Source organism: Glycine max, chromosome 20, assembly GCF_000004515.6.
Source record: "Glycine max cultivar Williams 82 chromosome 20, Glycine_max_v4.0, whole genome shotgun sequence".
Lineage (NCBI taxonomy): Eukaryota > Viridiplantae > Streptophyta > Magnoliopsida > Fabales > Fabaceae > Glycine > Glycine max.
In genome coordinates this window covers 2,222,531-2,248,813 of record NC_038256.2, presented here as the reverse complement: position 1 = coordinate 2,248,813, position 26,283 = coordinate 2,222,531, and the positions used below count along the sequence as shown (strand labels likewise).

Sequence of the window (26,283 nt, the reverse complement as noted above, 5' to 3'; positions counted from 1 at the left end):
AATTATATTTAATTATTCTATCTTTAATTAAAAATTGTATTATTTTTCTTAATTTATTTTTTTTATTGAAATTTGATATCAAGAACAAAAATTCATTAAAACTAAAGTCTCAATTAAATAAAAGATAATTTAGAGATAATAATATTAAATAAGATAAAGTAATTAACTTTTTTATGTTTAAGGTCAAGCATTGTTTTTTAATATTTGAGACTAAAGTAATATTGAACAAATTGGACAAGGTGGGGACATCTTCCCCATTTTCATTTTCTGGCTGGGTCAGTTCATGCCATCTTTCAGTCTCTCGTGGTCCCGCCTTAGGAAGATTTGCGTGAATATTTACCCTATTTTGTATTTAATTATTCTATAAATATAATCCTACAAATTTTAGTTCTCTACCACACAACAAGCCCATCAAAGCATAAAAACGGGCCCCTGTACCAAAAGCAGCACCAGATGGAAATAGCTATTGACTATTCATTATTTGGATTGCAATCTATTTTGTTAATAGAAGTGCAAGCCATTGAGGGGTCTTGCTAGGTGCACCAGCATTATTGTTTGTGCACCTAGAATTTTTTTATAATTCCACAAATACCCCTGCATCTTCTTCATTTATTAAGTTTCGTTTACTGTTTCTGCCACTTACATTTCGTGTGCTTCGCTTTCTTCTTTGGTTTCTCCTTTGGTGTTGGTTTTTCCCGTTAAGAGAGGTGCCGCTTCGGTTGAGGTGAAAGTGTTACGGGTCGGTGGTGATTGTTGCGATGGTTGGTTCGATTGCGACGTCGTCGGAAGTACGTCAGTTGTAGTTTTGGTTTTCGTTCCATATGGATTAAGTGATCCTTAGGTTTTAATTTAACTTACGGATTACATAATCCGTATATTTTATACGGATTATCTAATTCGTAAGTTAAATTTGAACTTATGAATCACTTAATCTATATGGTTTATACGGATTAAGTGATCTGTATGGTTTGGATTTTTAAATTTTTAAAACTTGTTAAAAATTTTAATTCGTTTAAATTATAAATGTTAGTATTTAATTTTTTAAATAAAAATTATTTGTTTATATGTGTGTTTGAAATAATTTGTATGCTATTATTTATATGGGGTTATTGGTTTTTAATATATATGGTTATGAATTTTAGTGTTTATAAAATGGTATTTAGTAAAAAATTACAAAGTTTTGTGTGATAATATATGTATGGTACGGTTAGGTGTTGTTTGTTTGTGATGTGAAAATTTTTGAATCTGTTGTTAAGATGGACGAATATCAATGGATGTATAACAATATAAATGTCTAAAGAAGTTGATATGAATGATGAAAATGAACACGAAGCTGGTGTGAATGAAAAAAAATATGTTGATTGTTCTGAGGTGTTCAATACTTCTCAGGTAATAATGTGATTTAATAAAAGGAATGTCCCTTTGAAGAGTAAAATTGTGTGGCTTACACTATAGATGTTTGCTACTCAAGATGATGTTTTGCGGTGGGCTCGATCAGTCACTTATGAAATTGAATTTGTGGCGAAGCTGTGGAATGCTCCTATGATGGGCAGATGGAGCAAAAAGGCCACATCATCAAGCGTGATGGTGACCTCTCATACTGGACGATGGAAACTGCTCGTTTCCTTCTGTCACCCTTTGACAAAAGCGGATATAAATCCCCAATCGCCAATATCCAATGAACATACGATCAAAGAACTTAATCTTGTGGCTGCAATCATCCCTTCAATCTCAGAAGTAGACCTCCAAAATTTTTGAACCTTCCTTCCATGGGAGGATAACTTCAATTGAGGGCGTTCCTAAAAAATTAAATAATTTTAACAATTTTAACAATGATAACAAATACTTGTTGAAATAATATTTATTAAAAACTATAAATACCTCTCCATTTCAAATAATGACTGCAACATGATCAGCATAGGCAGTCAGTACTGATGTGTCACGAGGTCTGCCTGAAAAACCCTCAGCATCATCAACAGCTTCTTTAGCATGTTGGAATAGCTCTTAAGCTGCATCATCCATGTGAGGAGCATCCTCAGCAACAACGACAACTTCCCTTGCCTATGTGCGGATATTGTGGGCATTTGCCGCTGGAAAACATCATCTGAATCAAGATTATCCCCTCTCCTCAGGGCTCTTCCTATAACTCTGTCTAAGGCACACCTTAAACCTCTATTTCTAACCATAATCTGCAAATTTCCTCATACATACAATTTTTGGTCAAAATTCAAACAATACTTAAATCAATTACAATACAATCATTCCTAAATAAAAAAAATATTTTATAGTTAAAAGAAAAACAAATTCATTATATTTAGAATTAAAATAAATAACTATTTAAAAACATAATAAAAATAAAGTATTTATTTATTTCTAATAAACAATAACTATTTGCAAACAAATAATAAAAGTATATTTATATTTCATACAAATAAAATATTTATAAACAAATACAAAATTAATATATTTACCATTAAAGTTAATAACTATTTCATAACATAATTCAATATAAACTATTTTTATTTAAAACACAAAAATTACCTATTTCTAAAACAAAACTAACAAATAAAATAACTATTTTAACACAATTCACAATAAACTATTTATTATTTAAAAAAATAACAATAACTATTTACAACCAAAAAAAAATATATTTATATTTCATAAAAAAAAGCATATTTAAAAATAAAAACAAAATAATTTCATTTTTTTTAATTAATTAAAAAATAACATACGAATTATATGAGGCAAAAGGATCAGATGATCTGTATGCCTCATACGGATTAGCTGATCCGTATGTGTTACACGGATCATATAACGCATACAGATCATACGATCCGTATAAAATCAGACCAGACGAAACACCAACAGCAGCCATTAATGGAGAGCAGCAAGCTTACCTCGACGGTGAAAACGGCGAAGATCAATGAAGACGTCCTCAATGCCAACAATGGAAGCACTCAACAGCAACAACATGGTGAAAACAACCACAAAACAAAGAAGAAGAAAGCACAGTGTGAGCGGATAGCAGAACGGTACAGTACGTACGAAAGAGGTGGTAATGTCCAACCAGGAAGAGGAGCCTTTTTAAATTTTAAATGAAAGATATTTCGTCCATTTATTTATTTTTATTTATTCACTTAAAATATTGGATGCACCTAACAACACTTGCCATAAGAGGTGCAAATTATGAACTGATTTTTTTTTTCTCTCAAAATTATAATAAAGTAAATGACAATTAACATTGAGATTAATGGGTATGTACTAACAGTGTAAATTATTTTATAGTAACATCCAATAAAATTTATCCATCTAGTTTCTTCAAAATAAAATAAAATAAAGTATTTAGCCATAAGTACATTAAGTCACATCTTACGTGGTGACTTTCACCTCCTTGTGGTCTTATGTCTTCGCCTCTGCAGCAGACAAAAGCTTTTCCTTCGCATAAGAAATTATAAATTCATTTTAATTAAACAATCTGACATAAATCATTTAATAACAACAAATTTAAACCAAAGCATATGCTAAATCCAAACCAACCCAACCTATACCTATCCTTACTTTTTCAACAAAATATATTCACTTTAATTATTTAAAATCAATAAGATTAGTGTTAACAAAACTTTAACAAAACTTTTTTTGAGGAACAGAACTATTAATCATCGCTACTAATCACTACTACTAAATTCACAGGTTAGAATAATCAATTTTCTCAATTCTCATCATTTACAAAATTTTCTTGAATCAACAATAAACACACGCTGCAAGTAAATTTAATTTCTAATCCAATGAGTTAAAAGATATCTATGATCTCTAATCTAAGAAAAAAAAATAGTACAAATAATAGTGACATAATTCTTTAAGTAATCTAGGTTTGAATTCTAATTTTGGATAATAAATCACATTAAGAAAAAAATACTCACCTGCACTTGTAATCCTTGACAAAAATTATTCATTGTTTCTAATAATAAATATTTTGTATTTAACAAAAACAAAATATTGATCACTATCTATTAGCCTGCCAATAGTCTTACCAAAAAATAGATTTGATAGAAACTAAAATAAACAAATCTATTAGCTGAACCCTCGACGGTTCTTTGTTTCGAACTATACCGGTTCTCAAGACCGGACTAACAACCACTCAACCATCTCTACAAAGGCTAATTTATGTTTTAAATTCAAAAATATTCATTATCTGTAATTTCAAAGTTTATTATTGAATTATCTATTATTTTTTATTTCATCAAACACATTGCAAATGTGATCTGGAGACAATACGCACAAGGGTATTCTCCAACTCACTATAGGCAAAACTTCGAAACATTAAAGAACAGCCATGCAGATTTTACCTCTACTGGTGAAAATTTTTCCAGAGACTAAATCGTTAATCAACATATTCAAAAATATGTATATTTCAACTGTGCCAACCTTCGGTAATCATCGCCCCTCCAATAAAAAAAAGGGGGGAGGGGGGAAGAAGAATTTTTTTAAAAATAAACAATCTCAGATGACTACAAAAGCAGAAATAAGCAATTAACTTGCCAGTTCAGAGGAGATTACATCTTTCACGACAGAACTATTTCAGAAGGATGATACTAGTTGATGAACTTGCTTACAAATTAATAAATCAATCAGCCATTACATGACGCTTAAGACAATTGACTTCTCCATCCTTCCTGTCTCATTGCTATCAAATTGGCACAAAAATTCTTCCTTTCCTGACTGCTTCTTCCCTCCATTTGTTTTGGTTGGGGGTGTGAGAAGAAATAATTACACAATTTTCACTAAGTTTTAGTAGTATTTGTTGATTCATAAGCAGCATCGGCAGAAGAGGTGTCTATATCATTCAGACCTAATTCTTCATTTTGTTCCCATGACCTCTCGTATTCCTCAACTGTAAGACATGAATATATTTACACGAAAAACTATGCAGCTAAGTGTAGATAACATGCCAACAATTCTAAACAATCTGAATTGCATTAAACCCATTCATCACATGATTCAACTTATGCAGGTTACTCAGCACTGTAACACAAAAGGTTGAAACACATGCCCCTAACAAGGGAAATATCGCGCCAATAAACTTCCTATTTGTTTTTTTGTTGACTTCACATTGCAGTATACTGGATTACCAAGCAACTCCAATGGTTGAATTGAATCAGATATCTTAAGGAAGAAAAAAATATTTTATACCGATAAAGAAAGAGTACCCAAGGAATGACCTGATATGATCAAGTATAGAAAGTTAAAAGTTAAAACATCACTATATAAGCAAACTGCACAACAAAATAAAACCAAAGGCAAGAAAATAATCTAGTTTTTAATTTCAGTACACTTAGAAAACAAAAAATTATCATCTCAATAGCTTGAACTGATGGTGCAGAATGCATTATCTTTAACCGTACTGATACTAGATTATCCAATTTTTACATTGAAAAATCATCACAAACCTCTTTTTTTAATTTCTATTACAATTTCTGGATTATTACAACATGATTTTTCAACTTTTCATATGGTATATGAAGAGAGACTAGAATCTCTCATGGTAATGAATGGAATTAGTATATTGATGGAAATGGAATATAATGAAATAAAGTCACTGAGGTTCCTGAGCAAAAGGGGGACAAAACAGATTCAGAATTTCAATTTCGCACTAAGAAAATATAAACTTTATCTGCACAAAGTATAGCTTTATATCTAAGTTGGAAAACTTACATGATAATTGATTGTCCTCTTTCAGATCATCAGTTGCAGGAGCTACAAAAGAATTGGCTAATGCATCATCGAGAATTAGAGTCCAAGCTTCTTCCAAGCTAAGAAGCTGCACAAAATGAAAGGGTGCAGACAAAAAAATTGGGTTTAAGAAGTTATAGGTTTTAAATAGGCAAATTCAAATCAAAGCCTTCAAATTCAAAGACAGGAAGGTCTGAGAGCTTCAGTTTATTAATGACTGATGTTAGAGAAACATCCAACAAGCGATGTAGCCCAAAAGTAGCATGGAATATAACCACAAGTCGTTGTAGCCCAGAAAGTGACCCTTAAGAATGTAGTTGGTTAAAAATCCATTGACTCTTTTCTTTTTGTTATTTGTTCCTTTTTCTTTTTATAGATAAAATTCATCAAACTGGGATAGAAACAGGTACACAAACGGGATAAAATATAAGAAAATAATTCAGAAATACAAATGAATTTACAATGCCTGTAATTATCTATTGCTCCTCTTCCCTCTTTCCCCAGTCAGCAGCAAAACATTGTGTAAAGCATAAATTACAAATCTGATGGTAATCTAATCAATAGAACTATAAAATGAACAGATATGAGAGAAATTCAATCCAACTCAGGTAAATAGTCATTTGCTACCTTGTTTAGCCTTGCTTTAAAATCTATCCACTTGTTTTTTCTCTGTTCATCGAGACTATCTCCAAAAGTAAAGCCATGGACCCTCTCAAGGCCTGTACAAGCAAATCACATCAAATTATCAAATTATATTCTACATTCTGTTATCTATGGGCTATGGCGGATGGCAAAATATGGCAGAAGGCCAAAATTTCACCATATAAACATGCCATTGTGCTGCCATAGCGGGGCTCCCTTCAGAAATTGCTTATGGCAGAGGCCTAAAAAGAGGCCATGTTATAGCGTTATGTGGTACTACAATGGTTATTTAACAACATTGCTACATTCTAGCAAAAATAAATAGATTGTATTAAAAAAAATCACTACAGGAACAACATAAACATGATGAAAGGAGAACAGTTTAAAATCCATATTTCCAAAATGGATACAAATTTTGCATTTAGAAGGCTTTTCAAACATATTTGAGGTAGATTATTTGGAGTGAAAGAAACAAATAATGATGTTCAATTGGTTGAAATTTGAAAGATCTATTAAAAAGAAAAATGTCTTCATCATTTCGTTCAAATGACGCTCAACAAAGTGTACAGCTACTACTATGTCCTTTTCTTTTCACAAAGATCACTCCTAATTATCCTGTCTCAGTAGGATGTTTCCTAGATTATAGTTTTTGTGTGTGAGAGAGAACGCATACTTACTTTCACTAATTTTTGTAATTAAACCTTCAACAGTTGTAACAATTCCTCCAAGGGTTCCGCTTGCCAGCTCCAAGTCAAGTTCAGGAACTTTTACACTTGCAGTATCAGACTAATCAAACCAAACTACTCAGTCAATTGATATGAAATGCATATCTACGTCTCAGATTGCAGAAAACATTCAAATGGTCAGGCCTATATGGGTATCATCATGACATTTTTCACAGGTTATCTTTATTAGAAGGCAAGATGTGTATCATTACAACTTTTAATATATCATTGAAAACAGAACATGTTGATGTAATATTTCTAGGATATCCCTTGATGAAACCATCAATTTCAGGCTTCTGATAACCCCAAAATGTGAATTTCATTCTTTCAAATGCTATAGTTTCAAGTGTGATGGCAAAATAAATTGAAGAATAAAGCCAAAATTTAAAGTGGCACTGAAAGAGTTCACATGATTAGTTTTTTTCCTCAGTTCCTTCAAACTTCCGGAAGCTTTACATTTGTCCTACATTTGAAGGCTATAACGTCAATAACCAGAGTCCAATTCTTATGAGATTTCTTTATGAATCCCAATTTGTAGTAATTACACATTAGAAATAAGAAAAATGACATGCTCACAAAATGCAAGGATAAACTACAAGATCCATCATTCATCACTAACCATACACAAATTAACAAACTGCTGGGTTGAAATTAGTTAAGATCCAGGATAAAATTACAGACCTTTATTACATCACGGCTCAGGTCATTAACATTCTTCACATTAAGAGTAATTTTTTTCCCTTTTTCAGGAATTCGACCACCAGGTTTCAACTGCAAGGTGAAGAGAAATATTTTATTCCAGCCCTCAAAATAGAGAACTACACTCAAGAAATCAGCATATACCTCAGAGTTGCGGTAACCACAGGAATCACATGTGGATGCCATAACAATTACTTCTTGGAAGTAAGGAATATCTGGTCATTGTTAAGATCAACAAAAGTGTAGAAGAACTAACAAAACATGTGGCTCAGGCGGACTGCCAATAATATAGAATATAGAATACAGAATATAGAATAGGCACATGGCATAGTTAAGAAGAGCATGGCGCTGTTATCAAGCAAGCAAATGAATATTATCTACAGTCTTTACCCTATTAGGCTATCAACAACCAGAATACAAGTCAACCCTGTAGACAAGTGTTTCATTTTAATCTAAACATCCAACATTGGTGTTGAGTAAACTTGAATCTATAGCCAAGTTCATGAAATTTGAAACCAAAGATTATTTTCAGGATTTTTAATTGAACACATGGTTATCAAAAAAATATTTTCTGCACACCAAAGATGGAATCAAAAAAGAAGTTAAAACAAAGAAAAACCAGCCCCTATAGTTTATATGATGTCAGATTTCAGTTTTAATTATAATTGTCATTGATGCAAAAATGACAGACTCCTTCTAAATTAATGTAAAACAGTCAAACAATATCCCAATAGCAGTATGAAAAATGATAAAAGGATACTGGTGACAAACATTCGAGTCTCACACCTAGCGGCACAAGCACCACAAGAAGTTGGGAATGTCATCACCTGTCAAGAACAAGCAGCAATGTGACACTGAATGAACAAACAACAAAAAAGGCCAAAGCTCAGTACAAGCACTATACAATTCAGCAATGCATACCTCTTCTGGTGCAGTATATCGAAATAAGGCTTCAGCAATTTCTGAACTGTTACTCTGTGCAATGGCTCGATGACCAGCTGTTGCCCCTATTGACCCATGAGGTTCTCTCCTCACTTGATCAGCAGTCACTTCTCCCCTTTCTGGTGCTTGATCATGAGTTCCTTCAATGTGAGTGGAACCAACAAGGTATCCCAATGATGCTTGCTGCTCAGGAGTTCTCTCATAAAACTTGATAGTCAATGATGGATCAGATGATGGTGCAAACCTGTTCACATGTGTCTTCCATTTAATTAAAATAGCAGCAGCTAAAAGGTGTGACTAATGTTAGTAAGCACCAAATGCAGGTAAGATTGCCTTGCGAACAAATACAGGTTTGTCTTGACTGATTTAAAATAAGTTATAAGAAATATTATAGAATGATTTGTTTTGCATCAATTCAATACAAAAATCCATTAAGCCACCAAAATACACTTAAAAGAACATATTTCAAAATAATCAAGTTCCCTATTCTTTCTATGATAGTATGTATGATGCAATATGAAACTGGCTTTTATTCTCTTCTAGAAGGGTACATTACTCCAAATCAAATCTCATTTGTACAGCATCACTTCAATCACATGTCTCTTCATTCTCTTGTTAAGTTACAGACAGAATGGAGAAAATTAAGAGACTCTTTCTTTAGTCAGAAATGGGGGTTACCAAGAGAAATTATCTTGTTAATTGGGATAAATTTTGCAAGCCTAAAATGGCAGGGCCTACATCGCCTGCTCTCCTTGGAAGTAATTTTAGTTGGATCTTACTAGTTATAAGTGAATATTGATCACGATGGCATGCTTTTATTATTTTTATGATTATTACTTTAATTTATTTTGTTACATTATCACCATTTAATATCTTATGCATGGAGAAATATGGATTTTATATTTTATTTAATCACTCAGATTCCTGCTTTTTTTTCTAGTTATTTAATGGCATGATTATATCTATGAACTATGAAAAAAGCAATTATTTTGAATACATTAAATAAAATTGTTATGAGAAGCTGAGATTAAAATGTATGAGATTGAGAATTTGACCATTTGAAACAGATTTGTTACTAACCACGAATTATTTTTACCACTTATATTGGGGGTGGGGGATCCATGATAGAATCTTACAGTAGCATCTTTCACCTGGTTACGTACTCAGGGAGAAAAAGGCTATTTGTTAGATGGGGACACTAGTGCATGCAGGGGATCCAACAATATGATGTGATGTAATAAAACTTGAGAAAGGAAAAGGCAGCCTATTAGATGGAGTCCCCCCGAGTGCTGTTAGTAGAGCCTCAGATTTTGGTCTCTTGGGTGGCCCGTACAAAATTAAAACCCTCAACTTCTTTACATTTAACAAACTGTTAAGTTTTATTTTTACACATATTTCAACCCACACTTGTGAAATAAACACTATTTCATCCCGAAAATTGTCAACTTGTAAGCAAATCAGTCAGTGAGCTCTACCAAGATGAAAATTTTCTTTTTTTTTGTCATTTACTTATATGAGGATATCTTACCCTCTATTTTTATAATCTCTTCTCTAATAAAACTACTCTTATTATTTATTATAAAAAGAAAAAAGAGGTATGATCTCTTACGGGTTTTCAATGAAGCTGTTTCCAGCAGGATCATCAAGAATAAATGTGAAGGCTGATTCTCCTTTTGCACAGGCTCGCAGTTTCACCAGGAACTGATCAATTGCCTCAGCTGTCTCTGGAGCAACTTTCTAGAAGGTAAAAAGCATAACATTAAAAATTATTAAAAGAGAAACTTATATATCAAATAACAATATAAAGCAGAAACAAATAGTACTTTGCGTTCCTCTTGAAGAGCCTGAAGTTCATCAGCTGCTCTCATAAGTATCCCTTCCACCTATAATAACACAAAAATGATATTGTTGAATCATTTGACTACAAATGTTTAACTGTTCAATGTTCATGAATTTTCATAAAATACTGTTAGAGCTCCGACACCCACAACTTACATTTCTAGTATACATGTATGGGCATCATCCTTGCTACTAAATAACGGGTGCATACAGAAAGTGCCAAAATCATACAAACAAAAACTAATAGACTAGAAACATAACAATCTTATTTTTAAACAAACGTTTTGATCAAATAAAAAAAAGGACACATTGGTGTGTTTATTCACCAGATTTTAAATAGTCTGCTGTGTGTGACAAAAACAAATGCAGTGTCTAGAAGAGATTTGCACTGACAAATGCAAAAACAGGTAAACCCCTGCCCTACCCGGGAAAAAAATAAAATTGACCAAGCAAAACCTGTCAATGCTAGGAATGAGAAAAGAACAAAGTAAATTGAAATATGTATCAGAAGTACCGTTGACAGACTACCACGTTGAGCTTCTGGTGGAATCTCAAAATCCAGTTCTGGTATCTGCAAAATCATACATATAAGCAAGGTGCCTTTTGAATTTATTACACATTACACTTAAAATTTTCATTAATAGAACCACAATAGTCACTCAATTTTAGAATCAATAGAGATGACTCTTAAAGTGCTTCATTCATTAAAAAAAAAAAACAATGCAAACCATCTATCTATCTATCTAGCTTAGCCCTTGACTTAAAAGAGACAAGAACCAGGGTGTCAATGAACTAAAGGGTTTTCGTTACCCTTACATGGCTGTCAAAATAGGAAAAAGAGTAAACGAGTTAAAATAAATGTAGAGAAAAAAATAAACAAAACAAATTTGAGTACCTTAATGGTAGCAGATTCAGCTTTTACCACTTGTCGATTTAGCATCTGCATTCATAAAACTGATCAACAAGACACTCTTATAAACAAATTATCAGAATAGTTAACAAAAAAACATGCTTGCAAATCAAAATAACAAATAACTGGAATAGGAGAATCCCAAAAAAGCATACATTGACGATACAGGAATTAGACTGATATTCAATAAGGCTATTTCCTGGAGGTTCTGTTTCATGTAATAACACCAATGTCAAAATAGTTTGTTAAATTTAGTTTCCAGACTTTTCTAAGTTTGGCCATGGTATTCATTAATGTTTCACCATGGGCAATTAACTTTATTTCTTTCCCTATTTTGTATGACAAACATGCATATATTATTTGTTTCTGAAAAAGCCTTCTAGCCATTTATAATCCCAGTTTGACTATTTCCTTGCATGGAAAGAAAAAGGGGGAGAAAAAAGTGAAATAGGATAGCAACATTCTTTCCAGTTTCCACCACTGAGATGCTTATCATACTTGATTCAGTAAAATGCACACAAAAAACCAACCATGTCAGTTGCAGTGCGTTTTCAATTGCAAACAACAATGACAACCTAAGATGCTAAAACATTCAATTAGAGATGAGAGAGAAACCGACGGGGGGGGGGGGGGGGGTGTGAGAGAGAAATAGAGAGTGGGTGAGAGTAGGATCCCGTTGTAACCACGTCAAAAATGGGTATGGTCAAAAGACTGAAAAGAGATGAACGAACTGGAGGGATGCAGCTGATGTTCATTCCTTCTATTTCACCAGATTTCCTCACGAGATGAATGAAACAGAGCAGTGGCATGAATTTAAAAAATGGGGGGACGTGCGAGAAGTCTTTATCGCAAGAAACCACAACAGAAGGGGGGAGAGATACTGCTTTGTAAGATACAGAGGGGTCAAAGATGTCAGCTGGCTTGAAAGAAAACTAGATAACCTGGTAGTAGGGGGATTGAAAATGCACGTAAATATAGCAAAGCATGAAGGATGAGGACAAAACAGGGAGATGCCAACTGGAACGACATGCAAAGGGCGGAGAGAACTTCTGGTAAGGTGAACGAGGACGACAAAGGCAAAAGTAGCGTTGAAGGTGCAGTGAGACAAAAGTTTCAACAAAATGAAAGAGATAACCTCGTATGCGACAATGCTGATGACCGAAAGCAGAAAAACGGGACGAGGAAGAAATACCCCAAACCTGAGCTCAACAGGAGGAACAATCTCTTGTTCATCAGTACCATTGAACATACCTGTGGAAGAGAAGACATGGCTAAGCAACACATGGGTGGGAAGACCGAAGAATCTTGCGATGTTCAATAGAGTGGAAGACGATTTCATGTGATATGGGGGCAAAGACATCACGCCAAAATATATAGGAGATGGCATGATACTTCCTCTGGGACTCACAGAGGACAGAGCCAAACAAATGATTACGGTAGCAAATGAACAAGCTTTGTCAGTATTTTACTCGCAGGAAAAATGAAACCCTCAAATCAGAACGGGGTATCGCCTGGACTGGTTGTTGCGCTGGGGAATACCTTTACATGCGTGGGATTTGGAACACATTAAACAGATCGTATCTGTGGTAGGAGAAGTGGTGGAGGTGATGATGAAGTGGAAGGATTACAGAGGTTGGATAGGGCGCAGGTCCTAGTCGAGACACCACGACAACTGCAAATTCAACATAACATATCCGCATGGATCAATGGGGTAGAATACTCAGTGTACATGGTTGAGGAAACTTGCTATAATCAAAATAGGTGCAAATATCGGAGAAAATAACCTCAGACGAGAGTCTATCGAAAATGGAGAAGCTGTCGAAGAAGATATTTCTGATATCATGCGGCAGCAACCAGTGCCCAGAGGTGTCGAATGGGCAACAGACCAAAGAACAACAGGATCTGCATGATCCACAAGACCAATTGGAGGATACCGCCGCGAGCACAGAAAATTGTCACATCACAGTGTACCATTAGACAGAAGGAAGCTGACGTACCATTAGACAGAAGGAAGCTGACCAAACTTACGACAAGGAGGCCAAAAATGAACAAAAAGAGGCAGAACGGATACTAGTTGCAGAAAATAACAATGTTATTCATCAAAAAGAGACTGAAAGGATATTAGGTGAAGCAAAGCATACCCTTTTCCACCAAGAAGAACCCGAGGATAATAGCAGTAAAGGGTTGGTAGAGAAAAGACAAGTGGAGGAGAAAGGAAAGAGAACGTTAAGCTGCAAGGGATAAAGTGCAGAAAAGACAATGGGCATGAGGGGGGCCCACTGCTGCCAGAAAAATTTGAATCAGGTGCTCCAGAGTCACGGGAAGGTGCACAAAAATCAGAGGGAAATGGGCCCTTAATGGGCCTTCCAAAAAACAACCTTGATGGAAAATTGAAGGGGCAGAAGAAAACATAAACTGCGAACAAAATGGAATATCACAGTTGAAGAAGGTGCACTCAAGAACCAGAAGGTGCAAACAACAAGAGGACCGAGGCCTAACAGATGGGTCCAAACTTGGGCTCTCAAAAAAATCAATCACATGTGCATACATGGAAGCCAACAACACTCACAACAAGGGTGACAGCCTCTCTTTAGTCAAGCATCACAGTCAGATGAAAGTGGCAGATAGGGATGAAATGGAAAATAAGCAACAAGAAACACAGTCATCAATACAAAATTACAGCCAAGAAATTTATGATCAAATAAAAGAAGCAACAACACAATGGACCATAGCGCAGAATCTGCAAGTTACATGTGGAAGGGGAGATGTACCAGTGGTCAACAAGCTAGTTACTATATGGAGGAAAGGGATAGGAAGGTGGCTGCCAAGTTGGGAAACAATGGGGCTGGATTATGAACATCATCACTTACAATGTAAGAGGGTTGGGGAGGGGGGTAAAGTGGGCAGCAATTAAAATGGTAACAAAAAGGAGAGAGTTAATATGTAGTGTCTACAGGAGACTAAGAAGGAACAAATAGATAAACTCACTCGTCAGGCACTGTGTGCAAAGGTAAGGTGGGAGATGCAACCATCATGTAATAGAGCAGGGGGCTTACTCTACTTATGGGATGAAAAATCATTCAAATTGGAAAGTAGATAACTGGACAAAGATTTATTCACTTAGAAGGCATATGGGTTCCTGATGGGCAGAAGATGTTTATAGTCAACATATACTCGCCATGCGACAAGGCTTAGAAGAGAAATTTGTGGGCGCATATAAGACAATTGAGAGAATTAAGCCCAGGAATGATGTGGTGCATACTTAGAGATTTTAATAGTATCAGAAGCCCAGCTGAGAGAGTAGGACTGAGTCAAAGAGGCGAAAATGAAAGAAATGTGGAGGAATTCAACGAATGGATCAGTGATCTTCAGGTGGATTGTACCTTGTGTGGGGAGAAAATTTACATGGTACAAGTCAAATGGGACAGCAAAGAGCAGACTGGATAGAATCCTCGTCTTGGTAGAATGGTTTGCAAATGGCAAGGAACTACACAGTTCATATTGGAAAGAAACTTCTCTGATCTTTGCCCAATCCTACTGAAATCTGAAAATATTGATTAAGGACCGCGACCTTTCCGGATTTTGAATTGTTGGTTCCATGACAAATCATTCCGAAGGGTGGTTCAACAATCTTGGACAGATAATCATGTATTTGTGCTTAAAAAAATAAAAGGAGTTAAGGCAAGGGTGAAAGTATGGAATGAGGAACAATTTGGAGACTCACATCAAAAGATTGTAAGCATCGAGAAGGATTTAAACAAGCTTGAAACTGAAGGAGACGAAAGACAGCTATCTGAAAATGAAGTGCTGACTCGAAAAAAGCTGTAGGAGGAGTTGTGGGCATCAGCTCTATCTCATTAGTCACTATTAAGGCAGAAGGCAAGGGCAAAATGGATCAAAGAAGGGGATTGTGACTCCAAGTTTTTCCACATGTTGGTAAATTCAAATCGAAGATTCAACACTTTGAGAGGTGTGTTTGTCAATGGACTTTGGATTGATGAACCCAAAAGGGTGAAGGAGGAAATATGTTTGTATATCGAGAACAGATTTCAGGAGGAAGATTGGGTGAGGCCCAAACTAGATGGGGTCAGATTTAAAGCTATTGGACAACAGCAGAAATCCAAAATGTCGGAGCCAATCAATGAAACAGAAATAAAGGTTGTTGTGTGGGAATGCGGGAGCGACGAGACCCCTGGACCGGATGGAGTGAATTTTGAATTTGTTAAGGAGTTTTGGGAATTTATAAAGTCGGATGTGCTCCGATTCATGGATGAATTTTTTGTCCACGAAAAATTCCCGAAAGGGTGTAATGCCTCATTCCTAAGGTCAGCGATCCGCAAAACCTAAATGAATATAGGCCTATTTCTTTAATAGGTAGCATATATAAAATAGTTGCAAAGGTACTAGCGAGAAGGATGAAGAAGGTGTTGTCAATGTTGATAGATGAGAGACAAATAGCATTCATCGAGGGCAAACATATGTTACACAGCATTCTCATTGCAAACGAAGTAATCCATGAAGCAAAGAGAAGTAAAAAAGCCTTGCTTGGTGTTTAAAGTAGATTATGAAAAGGCATACGATTCAGTATCATGGGATTTCTTGTTGTACATGTTAAGGAGGATGGGATTCTGCAAAAGACAGATATCATGGATTGAGGGCTGCCTAAAATCCGCTTTTGTCTCTGTATTGGTGAATGGTAGCCCCTCGGCGGAGTTTATTCCACAAAAAGACCTAAGACAAGGGGACCCACTAGCTCCCCTTTTATTCAATGTTGTCGTCGAGGGACTCAATGGATTAATGAGAGAAGCAACGGAGAAAAATGTGTTTCAAGGCTATCCAGTGGGAAGAAATGAGGTAGAAGTTAGTAACTTACAGTACACGAATGATACAATTTTCTTTGGGACAACATCCATGGAAAATGTCAAAGCGATCAAGACAATCTTGAGAAGCTTTGAACTTGTCTCAGGCCTCAAAATTAATTTTTCAAAGAGTAATTTTGGAGCAATTGGGACTTCAGTGAGGTGGAAGGAGGCTGCTAGGTACTTAAACTGCAGCCTATTAGCCATACCTTTTTTGTACCTGGGTATCCCAATTGGGGTAAACCCAAGTTGTAGTGACGTCTGGGATCCTATTGTCAAGAAATGTGAGAAAAAGTTCGCGAAATGAAAACAAAAGCTACTTTCATTCAGGGAAGGGTCACTCTCATAACATCTGTTTTAAATTCTATCCCTATATATTTCTTCTCTTTTTTCAAGTACCCAAAAGGTCCTAGACAAGCTGGTGTGGATTCAAAGGCGGTTTTTGTGGGGTGGTGACATGAAGCACTAGTGTGCCTACCAAAAGAGAAAGGGGATATGGGACTCAAGGACATAAGAAAGTTTAATTATGCACTTCTGGAAAGTGGAGATGGAACTTATTTCATAACCAAGGAGAATTCTGGGCTAAGATACTAATGTCAAAATATGGCAAATGGTGGACTGTGAGGGGGAAAGTAGGGGCAGCAGTGAATCAGCATGGTGGAAGGATGTCAATCGCATAGCTCATTCCGGTGTAGACGACAGCTGGTTAGATAAAGCGATAAAAAGGATGGTCAGTGGTATGTGGAGAAAAGGTTAAATTCTTGGAGGATGGATGGAAGGAGGATAGAGTGTCACTTAAGCTGAAGTACCCTACACTGTTTTCTATGTCCTATCAACAACAAAATGTTATACAGCAGATGGAAGTTTCACAGCTGAAGGGTGGGAATGGGATTTTCAATGGGGACGACAACTGTTTGATGGTGAGATAGACATAGCTGCAAAGTTCTTGGAAAAATTAGATGGTATCAACATTCATCCAGATCAACAAGATAAATGGATATGGAGGGAAGATGCATCTGCTGCATATACAGTGTGGAGTGCATATAAGATGCTGATGAAAGACCAAACTGATGAAAATCAGGATGGTGCTTTTAATGCGCTATGGAAGGTAAAGGTCCCTAGTAAAGTTTCTTTCTTCATGTGGAGGCTAATCAAGGATAGACTGCCAACTAGAGTAAACCTGCATAGGAGAAATGTGGAAATAAATGATCCAACCTGCCCATTCTGCACAAATCAAGAAGAGGATGCAGCACACATTTTTTTTAGCTGCAACAAAATTTTACCGCTTTGGTGGGAATCATAATCATGGACAAATATTTCAGGTGCATTACCACAAAACCCGAGATAGCACTTCCTCCATCACGTGTTAGGAAGGGATAATGGCAGCAGAGGTCAGACCTGGCAGTAATATGAGGGAGGCTTTTTGGGATTAGGGAAGGATATTTTTATAAGTGTCTGTAACAGTGAGCCAGGTTTACAGTCAGAAATATGCTTTTTAATTAATGATGAATAACTTGTATTAGGGCACCATATTTCTGCTCAATTTGGCACCCAGGTGAAATTTTCACAGTACAACTTGTACTGATTCATACATAATACAATATTACTTTTGTTGATTTAAAAAAAAAATCTAGAAAGTTCTTTTACAATTTGAACAAATGTTATTAGAGGAGTGCCATACTCTAACACACTCCTCCAAACACAACCTTAGAATGGTTAAAATTTATTGAAAACTACAAAATCAGGAGAGAGAAACATTAAATATGATGTGGGACCCACAACTTTTTGTCATTTTCAATAAATTTCAATTAATAAAACAGTGTATTCCTAGCATTTCTCATGTTACTATCCCAAGATATTCCATGTCTTTCTTACTTAAAATTTTGGCCATCTGAGAATGGATGAAGACTGAAGAATCCAGCTGTATTCTGCCTCAGCATTGCAGTTCTTACAAAGTTTCACGTGATTTAAGTTTTGCCACACATTTGTATCATTGTATGCCATCTTACTTCAAATCGTTTTACATCATTACCCCTTTAAGACAAATGTCTTTTACGATGTTCAACTCGACATTCTACCTAGGATCTGGCAGGGCTTGAAAACTCGTAACTCGAAGATCATAACTAAGATTGTAAGATCCTATTTTTCACCTAAAATGCAAAAATTATACTTATATGTAATATGCATATGCATAAATATACCATAAATTAAGAAAATAACCTCTAACTCAGTATTAAAACAAACTTAAATTGAAAAATTATACTTAAAGCAAGTTATAATATCCAAATAGTATATCAGAAATGTGCGACAAAGAAACTCTTGTTCTTTTTTTTTTTTTGCTGATAAGAATGTTGTGTTGTTTAACTTTTTCTTAGAATTTGGGCTTAGGGCCTAACTCAACCACACAAAACTAGCTTGTAAGGAGAGAATTGCCCAAGCTTTATAAGGCACTACTTAAGCCGTCGAGTCAATGTGGAACCATACCCACCCCTTCACACCAATAACAACGAAGGTGCATGAGGCCGCAAATTATGGTGGGTCAAGGGTGTCCATAATTAATGCAGCATTCCAACAACCCCGCCCCCCCCCCCCCTCCCGCCTAGGGCTATCGGCCTAGAGTCCCAATGTAGGTGGCCCCAACAATGAATCCAAGCTTTATAAGCACTACTTAAGCCTTATCTCTGGTCAACTGGGACTACACCCACCCCCTCACATCACAATGAAGGTGCATGAGGTCTCAATTTAAGGCAGGCTAGGATGTTAATAATTAATGCTGTTTTCCAACAAAGTTTTTAACATAGTTCTTGAACAAAAATACCTGGACCACACTTGAGCACCTCCATTCAAGTCATTACTACACCATGTTTTAATTCATATATTATAAATAACGATAATTCTTTTTTTCTTTTGGGAGGGTAGTTGAAATTTGAATCAACACAAACCTTTTGTTCGCATGATGGGATCTCCAAAGAGTAACAACAACCACGTGGTTGAATTTCACCAGCAAACTGTACTTCATTGTTCCTAACAGATCAAAACAATAATTTAGAAAACAAAAATATTAGCTTCCAAGGAAGATCAAAGGGACCACTTATGTTCATTGCACAGTTTTAAGAGGAGGGCATAGACTAAAGGGATGTTTACCTCTCACCACAGTGTGGACATTCAAAAGCTGACAACAAAATCTGCAGGAAAGGTAAATGTGGCAATGGGTTATATTTCTAGAAAACTAATGGGCAGACATAAGAAACAGCACTTAAAAATAACAATATGTGATCAGATCTGTTAAGATTACATATTCTGTTATTATGATTAGATAGTAATTAGTGATTTAGTCATTATTACTCATTAGAGTGATCCTATGTAATCAATATTGATCATATTTACTCGTTATAAATAAAGGTTACGTGGTCATACACAAAACACAATATTACAATAGAACACTGTTATATGGTATTAGAGCTACGTTATGCTTGACAGAACGAAAGTGGTTCTCCACCAGGGACCTAGTGTCCGTGGTGGACCATTCTGCTCGCTGCCCGTCTTCCAGCACCCTTTCTCCTTTTCCAATGACTTTTCGCTGTAGCATACCTTTGACCATTGTCGCCCATCGCATATGACTGTCACACTTTCCACGTGCGCAGCCAACTCAAACAACGTCACATGCAACCCCATGAAGGGTCCTGGCACGTTAAGTTCATGCACGGGATGCATGACGCATTGCCGCCAGCGTCACATTGATCTTCTCTCCCTCCACCTCAAGGCATCCGAGATGGATCTTGTTGCTTTTTTCATGGGTGAACAGTACCCATCGCCATCACCAAAGACTGCCACATCATCCACATACACAGCCAACTCAAAACACCGCTGCACAAGGCCTCACACAAGGCCCTAGCACATGAAGTTCACCCACACAATACGTGATGCATCTCTGACGAGCGTCACATTGTATTCATCATCACTGTGGGCCTTCGTTAGCTGCCGCAAAGCCATGTTTATCTATCGCAATCACATGACTCGAATCACCTTTAGTTTCCATCGGGTAGACCAATTTTGTAACAAGCTCGACCATATGCTCAAGCTTGAGGGGGAGTGTTATGATTACATATTTTGTTATTATGATTAGATATATTAGATTGACCCTATGTAATCAATATTGATCATATTTACTCATTATAAATAAAGGTTGTGTGGTCATTCACAAAACGCAACATTACAGTAAAACACTGTTATAAGATCCATCATCTAATTTGTGAATAGTGCTAATCCATTTTAATTTAAGTACTAACACATAACTTAGATTGTGTTTGGTATGAAGGAGAGAAATAACATACCAAAGAAATGTTGTACTTTATTCCATAGGACCCACCCACACCTCTTATACTCTAATTTAATTCAAAAATTTATCTTCTATTTCTCTCCTCTAGACCAAACACACCCTTAAGGGGAGGGAATGAATGAAACATAAGCATAAGGAGAGGTAGAAATAAAGATGAAATTTAACATACATATATGATATATCCCAATACCTACTGATGAAAATTAGTAACCACATGTCAATCTCAAGAGGAAATAGAACGACAGATAAAGCATACCTTTCTAAAGTTAGGAATTAAAGTCAATAAAAATCTTGAAGTCCCCTGACAAACATGAAAGAAATTGATGTCAGATGATAAGTTTAAGGTGCATTTGACTTGTTAGCCAAGTAATAAATAATTGAACCGCACAAAATTATTTGTTTCATTGATTTTTAACATGGCCATGGATAGAACAACACAAAAGATGAAACACACAAAAAAAGTGTAAATATTCATTACTCAATAAGCCAAGTGATAGTGTTGCTTGGAAATAGATTAGTTCCGTGAAATAATTGCTCCTTTTTCCTAAATATTCTTTTAGTAAACTAACAAAAGTAAATGATTATTTCTTCAATAAGTTGAACTTGACACATATATGATATAACTCTACTCCCATGCACAAGGCCACCCATTAACACCAATGAAGAATAACCCAACCCCTGCCCCACCTCCAAGCTGCTTGTGCAGTACATCAACCCCCATAACAATAGACAAAAAAAAGAAGTTTTGCTTGTGCTAAGTGCTCTAACAAATTCTACATGTACAGTGCATCAACCTTGTACAATTGACAAAATATTGTTCGTGCTAAGAGCTAACCAATTCTATATGTGCAGTGCATCGACACAATAGACAAACAAAGGGTTTTGCTTTTGCCAAGTGATAACCTATTCTACAAGTGCAATGCATATACCCGATACAATATACAAAACAAAAAATTTTGTTTGTGCTAAGTGCTCTAACCAATTCTACAAGTACAGTGCATTGTCCTGATACAATTTACAAAACAACAAGTTTTTTTTTTGTACTAAGAGCTAACCAATTCTGTGTGCAGTGCGTCAACATGATATAATAGACAAAACAAAAGGATTTTCTTGTGCTAAGTGCTAACCTATTCAACAAGTGCAATGCATCTACCCAATACAACAAAATAGACAAAACAAAAGCAAATTCTACTAAGTACTCTAACCAATTCTACATGTGCAGTGCATCGACCTGATACAATTGACAAAACAAAAAGTTTTGTTTGTGCTAAGAGCTAACCATATCTAAGTGAGCGGTGCATCGACACAATACAATAGACAAAAAAGGTTTTGCTTGTGCTAAATACTAACCTACTCTACACGTGCAATGCACAGACCTGATACAACAACAACAACAACAACAACAACGCCTTATCCCACTAGGTGGGGTCGGCTACATGGATCAACTTCCGCCATAATGTTCTATCAAGTACCATACTTCTATCTAAATCATTAAGTTCGAGATCCTTTTTTATAACCTCTCTTATAGTCTTTTTGGGTCTTCCTCTGTCTCGAATTGTTTGTCTTCTCTCCATCTGGTCTACTCTCCTCACTACAGAGTCTACTGGTCTTCTCTTTACATGCCCAAACCACCTAAGTCTATTTTCCACCATCTTCTCTACAATAGGCGCTACTCCAACCCTCTCTCTAATAGCTTCGTTTCTAATTTTATCCTGTCGAGTCTTACCACACATCCACCGCAACATCCTCATCTCCGCTACACCTACTTATTCTCATGTTGGCTCTTGACCGCCCAACATTCTGTTCCGTACAAAATCGCCGGTCTTACCGCAGTCCGATAAAACTTTCCCTTTAGCTTGATCGGTACCTTTGCATCACATAACACCCCCGAAGCTTTTCTCCATTTCATCCATCCTGCTTGAATGCGATGATTCACATCCCCTTCAATTTCCCTATCATCCTGTATTACAGACCCAAGATATTTAAACCGTGTGACTTGAGGGATAATATGGTCTCCTATTTTCACCTCTGAGTTAGAAACCCTCCTTCTTTTGTTGAACTTACAATAGACAAAATAAACATTTTTGTGCTAACCTATTCCATGTGTGCACTGCATCGACTCTGAAACAATAGACAAAACAAAAAAATTTTGCTTGTGCTAAGTGCTAGTCTATTCTACTATACTAGTGCAGTGCACCAACCTGATAAATAGACAAAATGTTTTGCTTGAAACTCAATTGCTTGTGCTAAGTGCTAACCTATTCTACTTGTCCCATCCTTCCATATGCACAACGTATCCTTAGTTACCAACTCATACACAATGAACATGTTTAGGCAAACAATCTAATTAAGAGCTTAATTAAGTTCCTATCACATAAGAGTTGAGAACTTATATCATACAATAGACAAAAAAGCATTGCTTGTGCTAACTGCCAAGTGCTAACCTATTCTACAGGTGCAGTGCATCAACCCGATACAATAGACAAAACAAAAAGTCTTGCCCATGCCAACTGCTAACCTATTCTACTTTCGCAGTGCACCAACCCAATACAATTGAGAAAACAAAATGTTTTGCTTTTTACTTAGTTGTTTGGGCTTAGTTGATTGGGCTTAGTGCTACCCTATTCAACTTGTCATATCCTTCAACATACACAAAACGTATCCTTAGTTCCCAACTCATACACAATGAAAGTGTTTAGCCAAATAACTCAATTAAGAGCTTAATTAAGTTCTCATCACAAATTTGATTATTGAACCTATTAAAATAAACTAAAAATAGCTTATACTGATAAATTTCTACCAAATGCTTATTGAAATAAGCTATAAAAAACTTACAAGTTACTTTTACAAGCTTCGGTAAAAACTCTTTCAAACACCCCAAATTCAGTATAGTATGCCGCCAAACTACATTACCTCAAATTCAAACGGTGGATAGTTCCAAAAAGTGTTTAATACAGCTAAATGAATTGATGAAAAAATTAAACCCCACCGACTCATAAATTAACACATTGACTAGGGAAGAAAAATACAAGGCCTTTAAACTACAGGAGAAAAAAAGAGTAAAAAAAATTGAGTATTGAATACGAATTAAACGCATTGACGTATGGAAGTAAAAGTCGAAGCCCAGTGTTCAATTTTAAACTTCATAAACGTTTCTACATCAAATAAAAAGAACTAAGAGGGAAAAAGAAAAAAAGAGTAAAAAAAAATGGTGCAAAGTGCAATTCATAAGCTTTAAAGTTCACCGCCGAGTAATAAAGATGCAGAAAAAAAAAGTAAAAAAAATCGTATATTGAATATGAATTAAACGCATAAAAAGAAAAAGAAAACAAAGTTTAATGCATAAACTTCATAATAGTAACGTTCACCACCGACTCATAAAGATGCAGAAAAAAAAAGAGTAAAAAAATCGTGCATTGAATACGTATTAAACGAAGAAGGAGGAAGAAAAAACAAAGTGTGATGCATAAGCTTCCTAGTTCATAATAGTAACGTTCACCACCGAGTCATAAAGATGCAAAAAAAAAAGTGTGATTCATAATAACGTTCACCGACTCAATTAATGAATATGCAAGAGAGAGAAAAAAGTAAAAAAAAATGGAGTATTGAAAAGCTCAGTTACAAACGCAGGAAATGCGGGAAAAAGAAGAAGAAACGGACACAGTGAATTAAAGAGAAGCGGAAAAAAAGGGAGAAAGGAGGAAAAGTTACGTTTTCACCGCAACGCATGCAGAGACTTTCGAGGCTGTAGAGAGGAGCGTCACCGTCGTCAGCAGAAACGGCTTCCACCACCGACCCAACGTCCACAATTTGCTCGCGATTTGCATCCATTGAATTGAATTTCTCTGATGCGTTTCACTTTATTGCCAAGAGAGAGAGAGAGAAAGGATTCGATTTTCAACCACAGTGACGAAGAAGAGTTTCCTGAACCGCTGGGAAAAAGAAAAAAAGATGAAAAAAAGAAAATTTGTTGAATGTTGTTATTAGCGGGTTTTGTGTTTGGGGAAGACGCTAGAAGGAACTAGGGTACACGTCTATCGGGTTAAGTTGTTCGGGTCGGGTTACGATGTTCGGCCCACGGCCCAAGTCACATTTTGTTGGATTCAAAACTTGAATTTACGTTGACCTTGACTAATCTTAATTAGAGAGTGGGCACGTGATCTGCACGTGAAAGAGAAGCAAAACAATGGGCCTTTAAAAAATACAAAATAAAAAGGGTTAAATATACTTAAAGTCTCTCCTAAATGACCCAATTTTATTTTAAATTTCTAATAAATTTTTTGATTATTTTAATTCTCTATAACTTAAAACTTTTGTTTTACTTTAGTTTTCAAATTTTGTTTCCTAATAATAGCTTATGACATGAAATCGAAATAAATTTTTTAATATATGAAGCACTCAAAATAATGCTTCTACTAAATGTTACCTTAGTTTTTGAATCTAATATTAATACTATTTTCTTTCATCTATCTAATTAGTTTTTTAAACTATTATTATCTTTTATCTATTTATTAGTTTTTCTCTATTTGTATAAAACATTAAGACAACACTTAATTTTAAATCGAGATAGTATTTGACTATTCATGATAAGCTAGATGGTGGGTCAATTACTAGGCTTAATTATATAATTGGTCTCTTAACTATAATTAAAAGTTCCTTGGATCCCTCAATTACTAAAATGTTGAATAAGATCCTTTAACTATTTTAAAACATTCAATGGGTTTCTCAATTGTTAAAAAATTCAAGTCCTTTAATTATTTTTTAAAAAAAATCAATTAGGTCCCTTAACTATTAAAAAGTTGAATTAGGTCCCTTAATTATTAAAAAATTTAATCAAAACTTATATATTTTAGGTTAAAATACAAATTTTGTCCTCTCCTGTTTTTTCATTTTAGTCTTCTTATTTTTTAACTGAGACATTTTGTTCCCCACTTTTAAAAAATCTTTGACTTTAGTCCCATTTATCAAATTGAGACTTGACTATGTGCTTTTTTAACTCTTTTTTTTAACAAATCAAGCTTCTTAGCAATTAGATAATTTTAAAAATTATCATTTGAATAATAAATAGAGATGTGTCAATCAACATTTACATAATACAAAAATCAAAGTTTGAAATTGACCACAAAAATTAAAATTGTGTATTTTTTAAAAGTAGGAGAAAAAATGTTTCAATTAAAAAATGGGAAACTAAAAATGCAAACTTTTTAAAAGTGAGAATGAAATATCTCAATTAAATAACAATATAACTAAAATCATGGATTTGAGAAAATAGGGGGACGAAAATTGCATTTTAACTTATAATTCATTATAGAAAAGGACTTAATTGTAATGTTTTAAATATTTAAAGGACCTAATTGGACTTCAAATAATTGAGGGATCCAATTGAAATATTTTAAATAATTGAGGGATCAAATTGAATCTTTTAATAATTGAGGGATCAAATTAAACCTTAAAATATAATAAAGAGACAAATTATATAATTAAGCCGAATTATTAGTTATTAATAATAAAAGGGAGAGAGTATAATAGGAGAGAAAGTAGAAAATGAAGAAGAAAAAATATTTTTATTCAATCAACCTATAATTTGAAAAAAAA

At 35.1% G+C, this 26,283-nt stretch overlaps 1 protein-coding gene and 1 long non-coding RNA gene across 6 annotated transcripts; both read right to left on the bottom strand.

Annotated features, from left to right (window-relative positions):
* Positions 1-1,339: 1,339 nt before the first annotated feature.
* LOC121174262 (uncharacterized) lies at positions 1,340-2,287 on the bottom strand. The gene is made up of 2 exons (XR_005890187.1): positions 1,882-2,287; positions 1,340-1,799 (listed from the first exon to the last, which is right to left on the bottom strand). It is a non-coding gene; the product is annotated as an uncharacterized lncRNA (long non-coding RNA).
* A 2,221-nt stretch (positions 2,288-4,508) lies between these two features.
* Positions 4,509-24,693, bottom strand: LOC100814878 (zinc finger protein ZPR1). 5 transcript variants are annotated; one of them, XM_041013123.1, is made up of 16 exons: positions 24,400-24,692; positions 20,945-20,989; positions 19,494-19,534; positions 19,292-19,373; positions 11,476-11,520; positions 11,095-11,151; positions 10,565-10,624; positions 10,351-10,478; positions 8,721-8,985; positions 8,560-8,626; positions 7,944-8,014; positions 7,782-7,871; positions 7,053-7,161; positions 6,361-6,452; positions 5,716-5,821; positions 4,509-5,222 (listed from the first exon to the last, which is right to left on the bottom strand). In XM_041013123.1, the coding sequence occupies exons 1-16, from the start codon at positions 24,517-24,519 to the stop codon at positions 5,188-5,190; spliced, it is 1,413 nt and encodes a 470-aa protein (XP_040869057.1). In that variant the 5' UTR covers positions 24,520-24,692; the 3' UTR covers positions 4,509-5,187. The 5 variants fall into 5 exon arrangements, with proteins under 5 accessions (XP_040869057.1, XP_003556397.1, XP_006605520.1 ...); XM_003556349.5 differs by having other exon boundaries at positions 4,509-4,894; positions 24,400-24,690; XM_041013124.1 differs by lacking the exon at positions 4,509-5,222 and adding an exon at positions 5,373-5,608 and having other exon boundaries at positions 24,400-24,691.
* Between the last annotated feature and the right edge of the window lie 1,590 nt (positions 24,694-26,283).

Excerpts from the sequence above, each read along its gene's own strand:
- LOC100814878 (XM_003556349.5), bottom strand. The coding sequence starts at position 24,519 with ATGGATGCAAATCGCGAGCAAATTGTGGACGTTGGGTCGGTGGTGGAA. Across the intron at positions 10,479-10,564 it reads CTCTTCAAGAGGAACGCAAA|AAAGTTGCTCCAGAGACAGC; the intron begins GTACTATTTGTT and ends TTTACCTTCTAG. Across the intron at positions 7,162-7,781 it reads TGAGCCGTGATGTAATAAAG|TCTGATACTGCAAGTGTAAA; the intron begins GTCTGTAATTTT and ends TGGTTTGATTAG.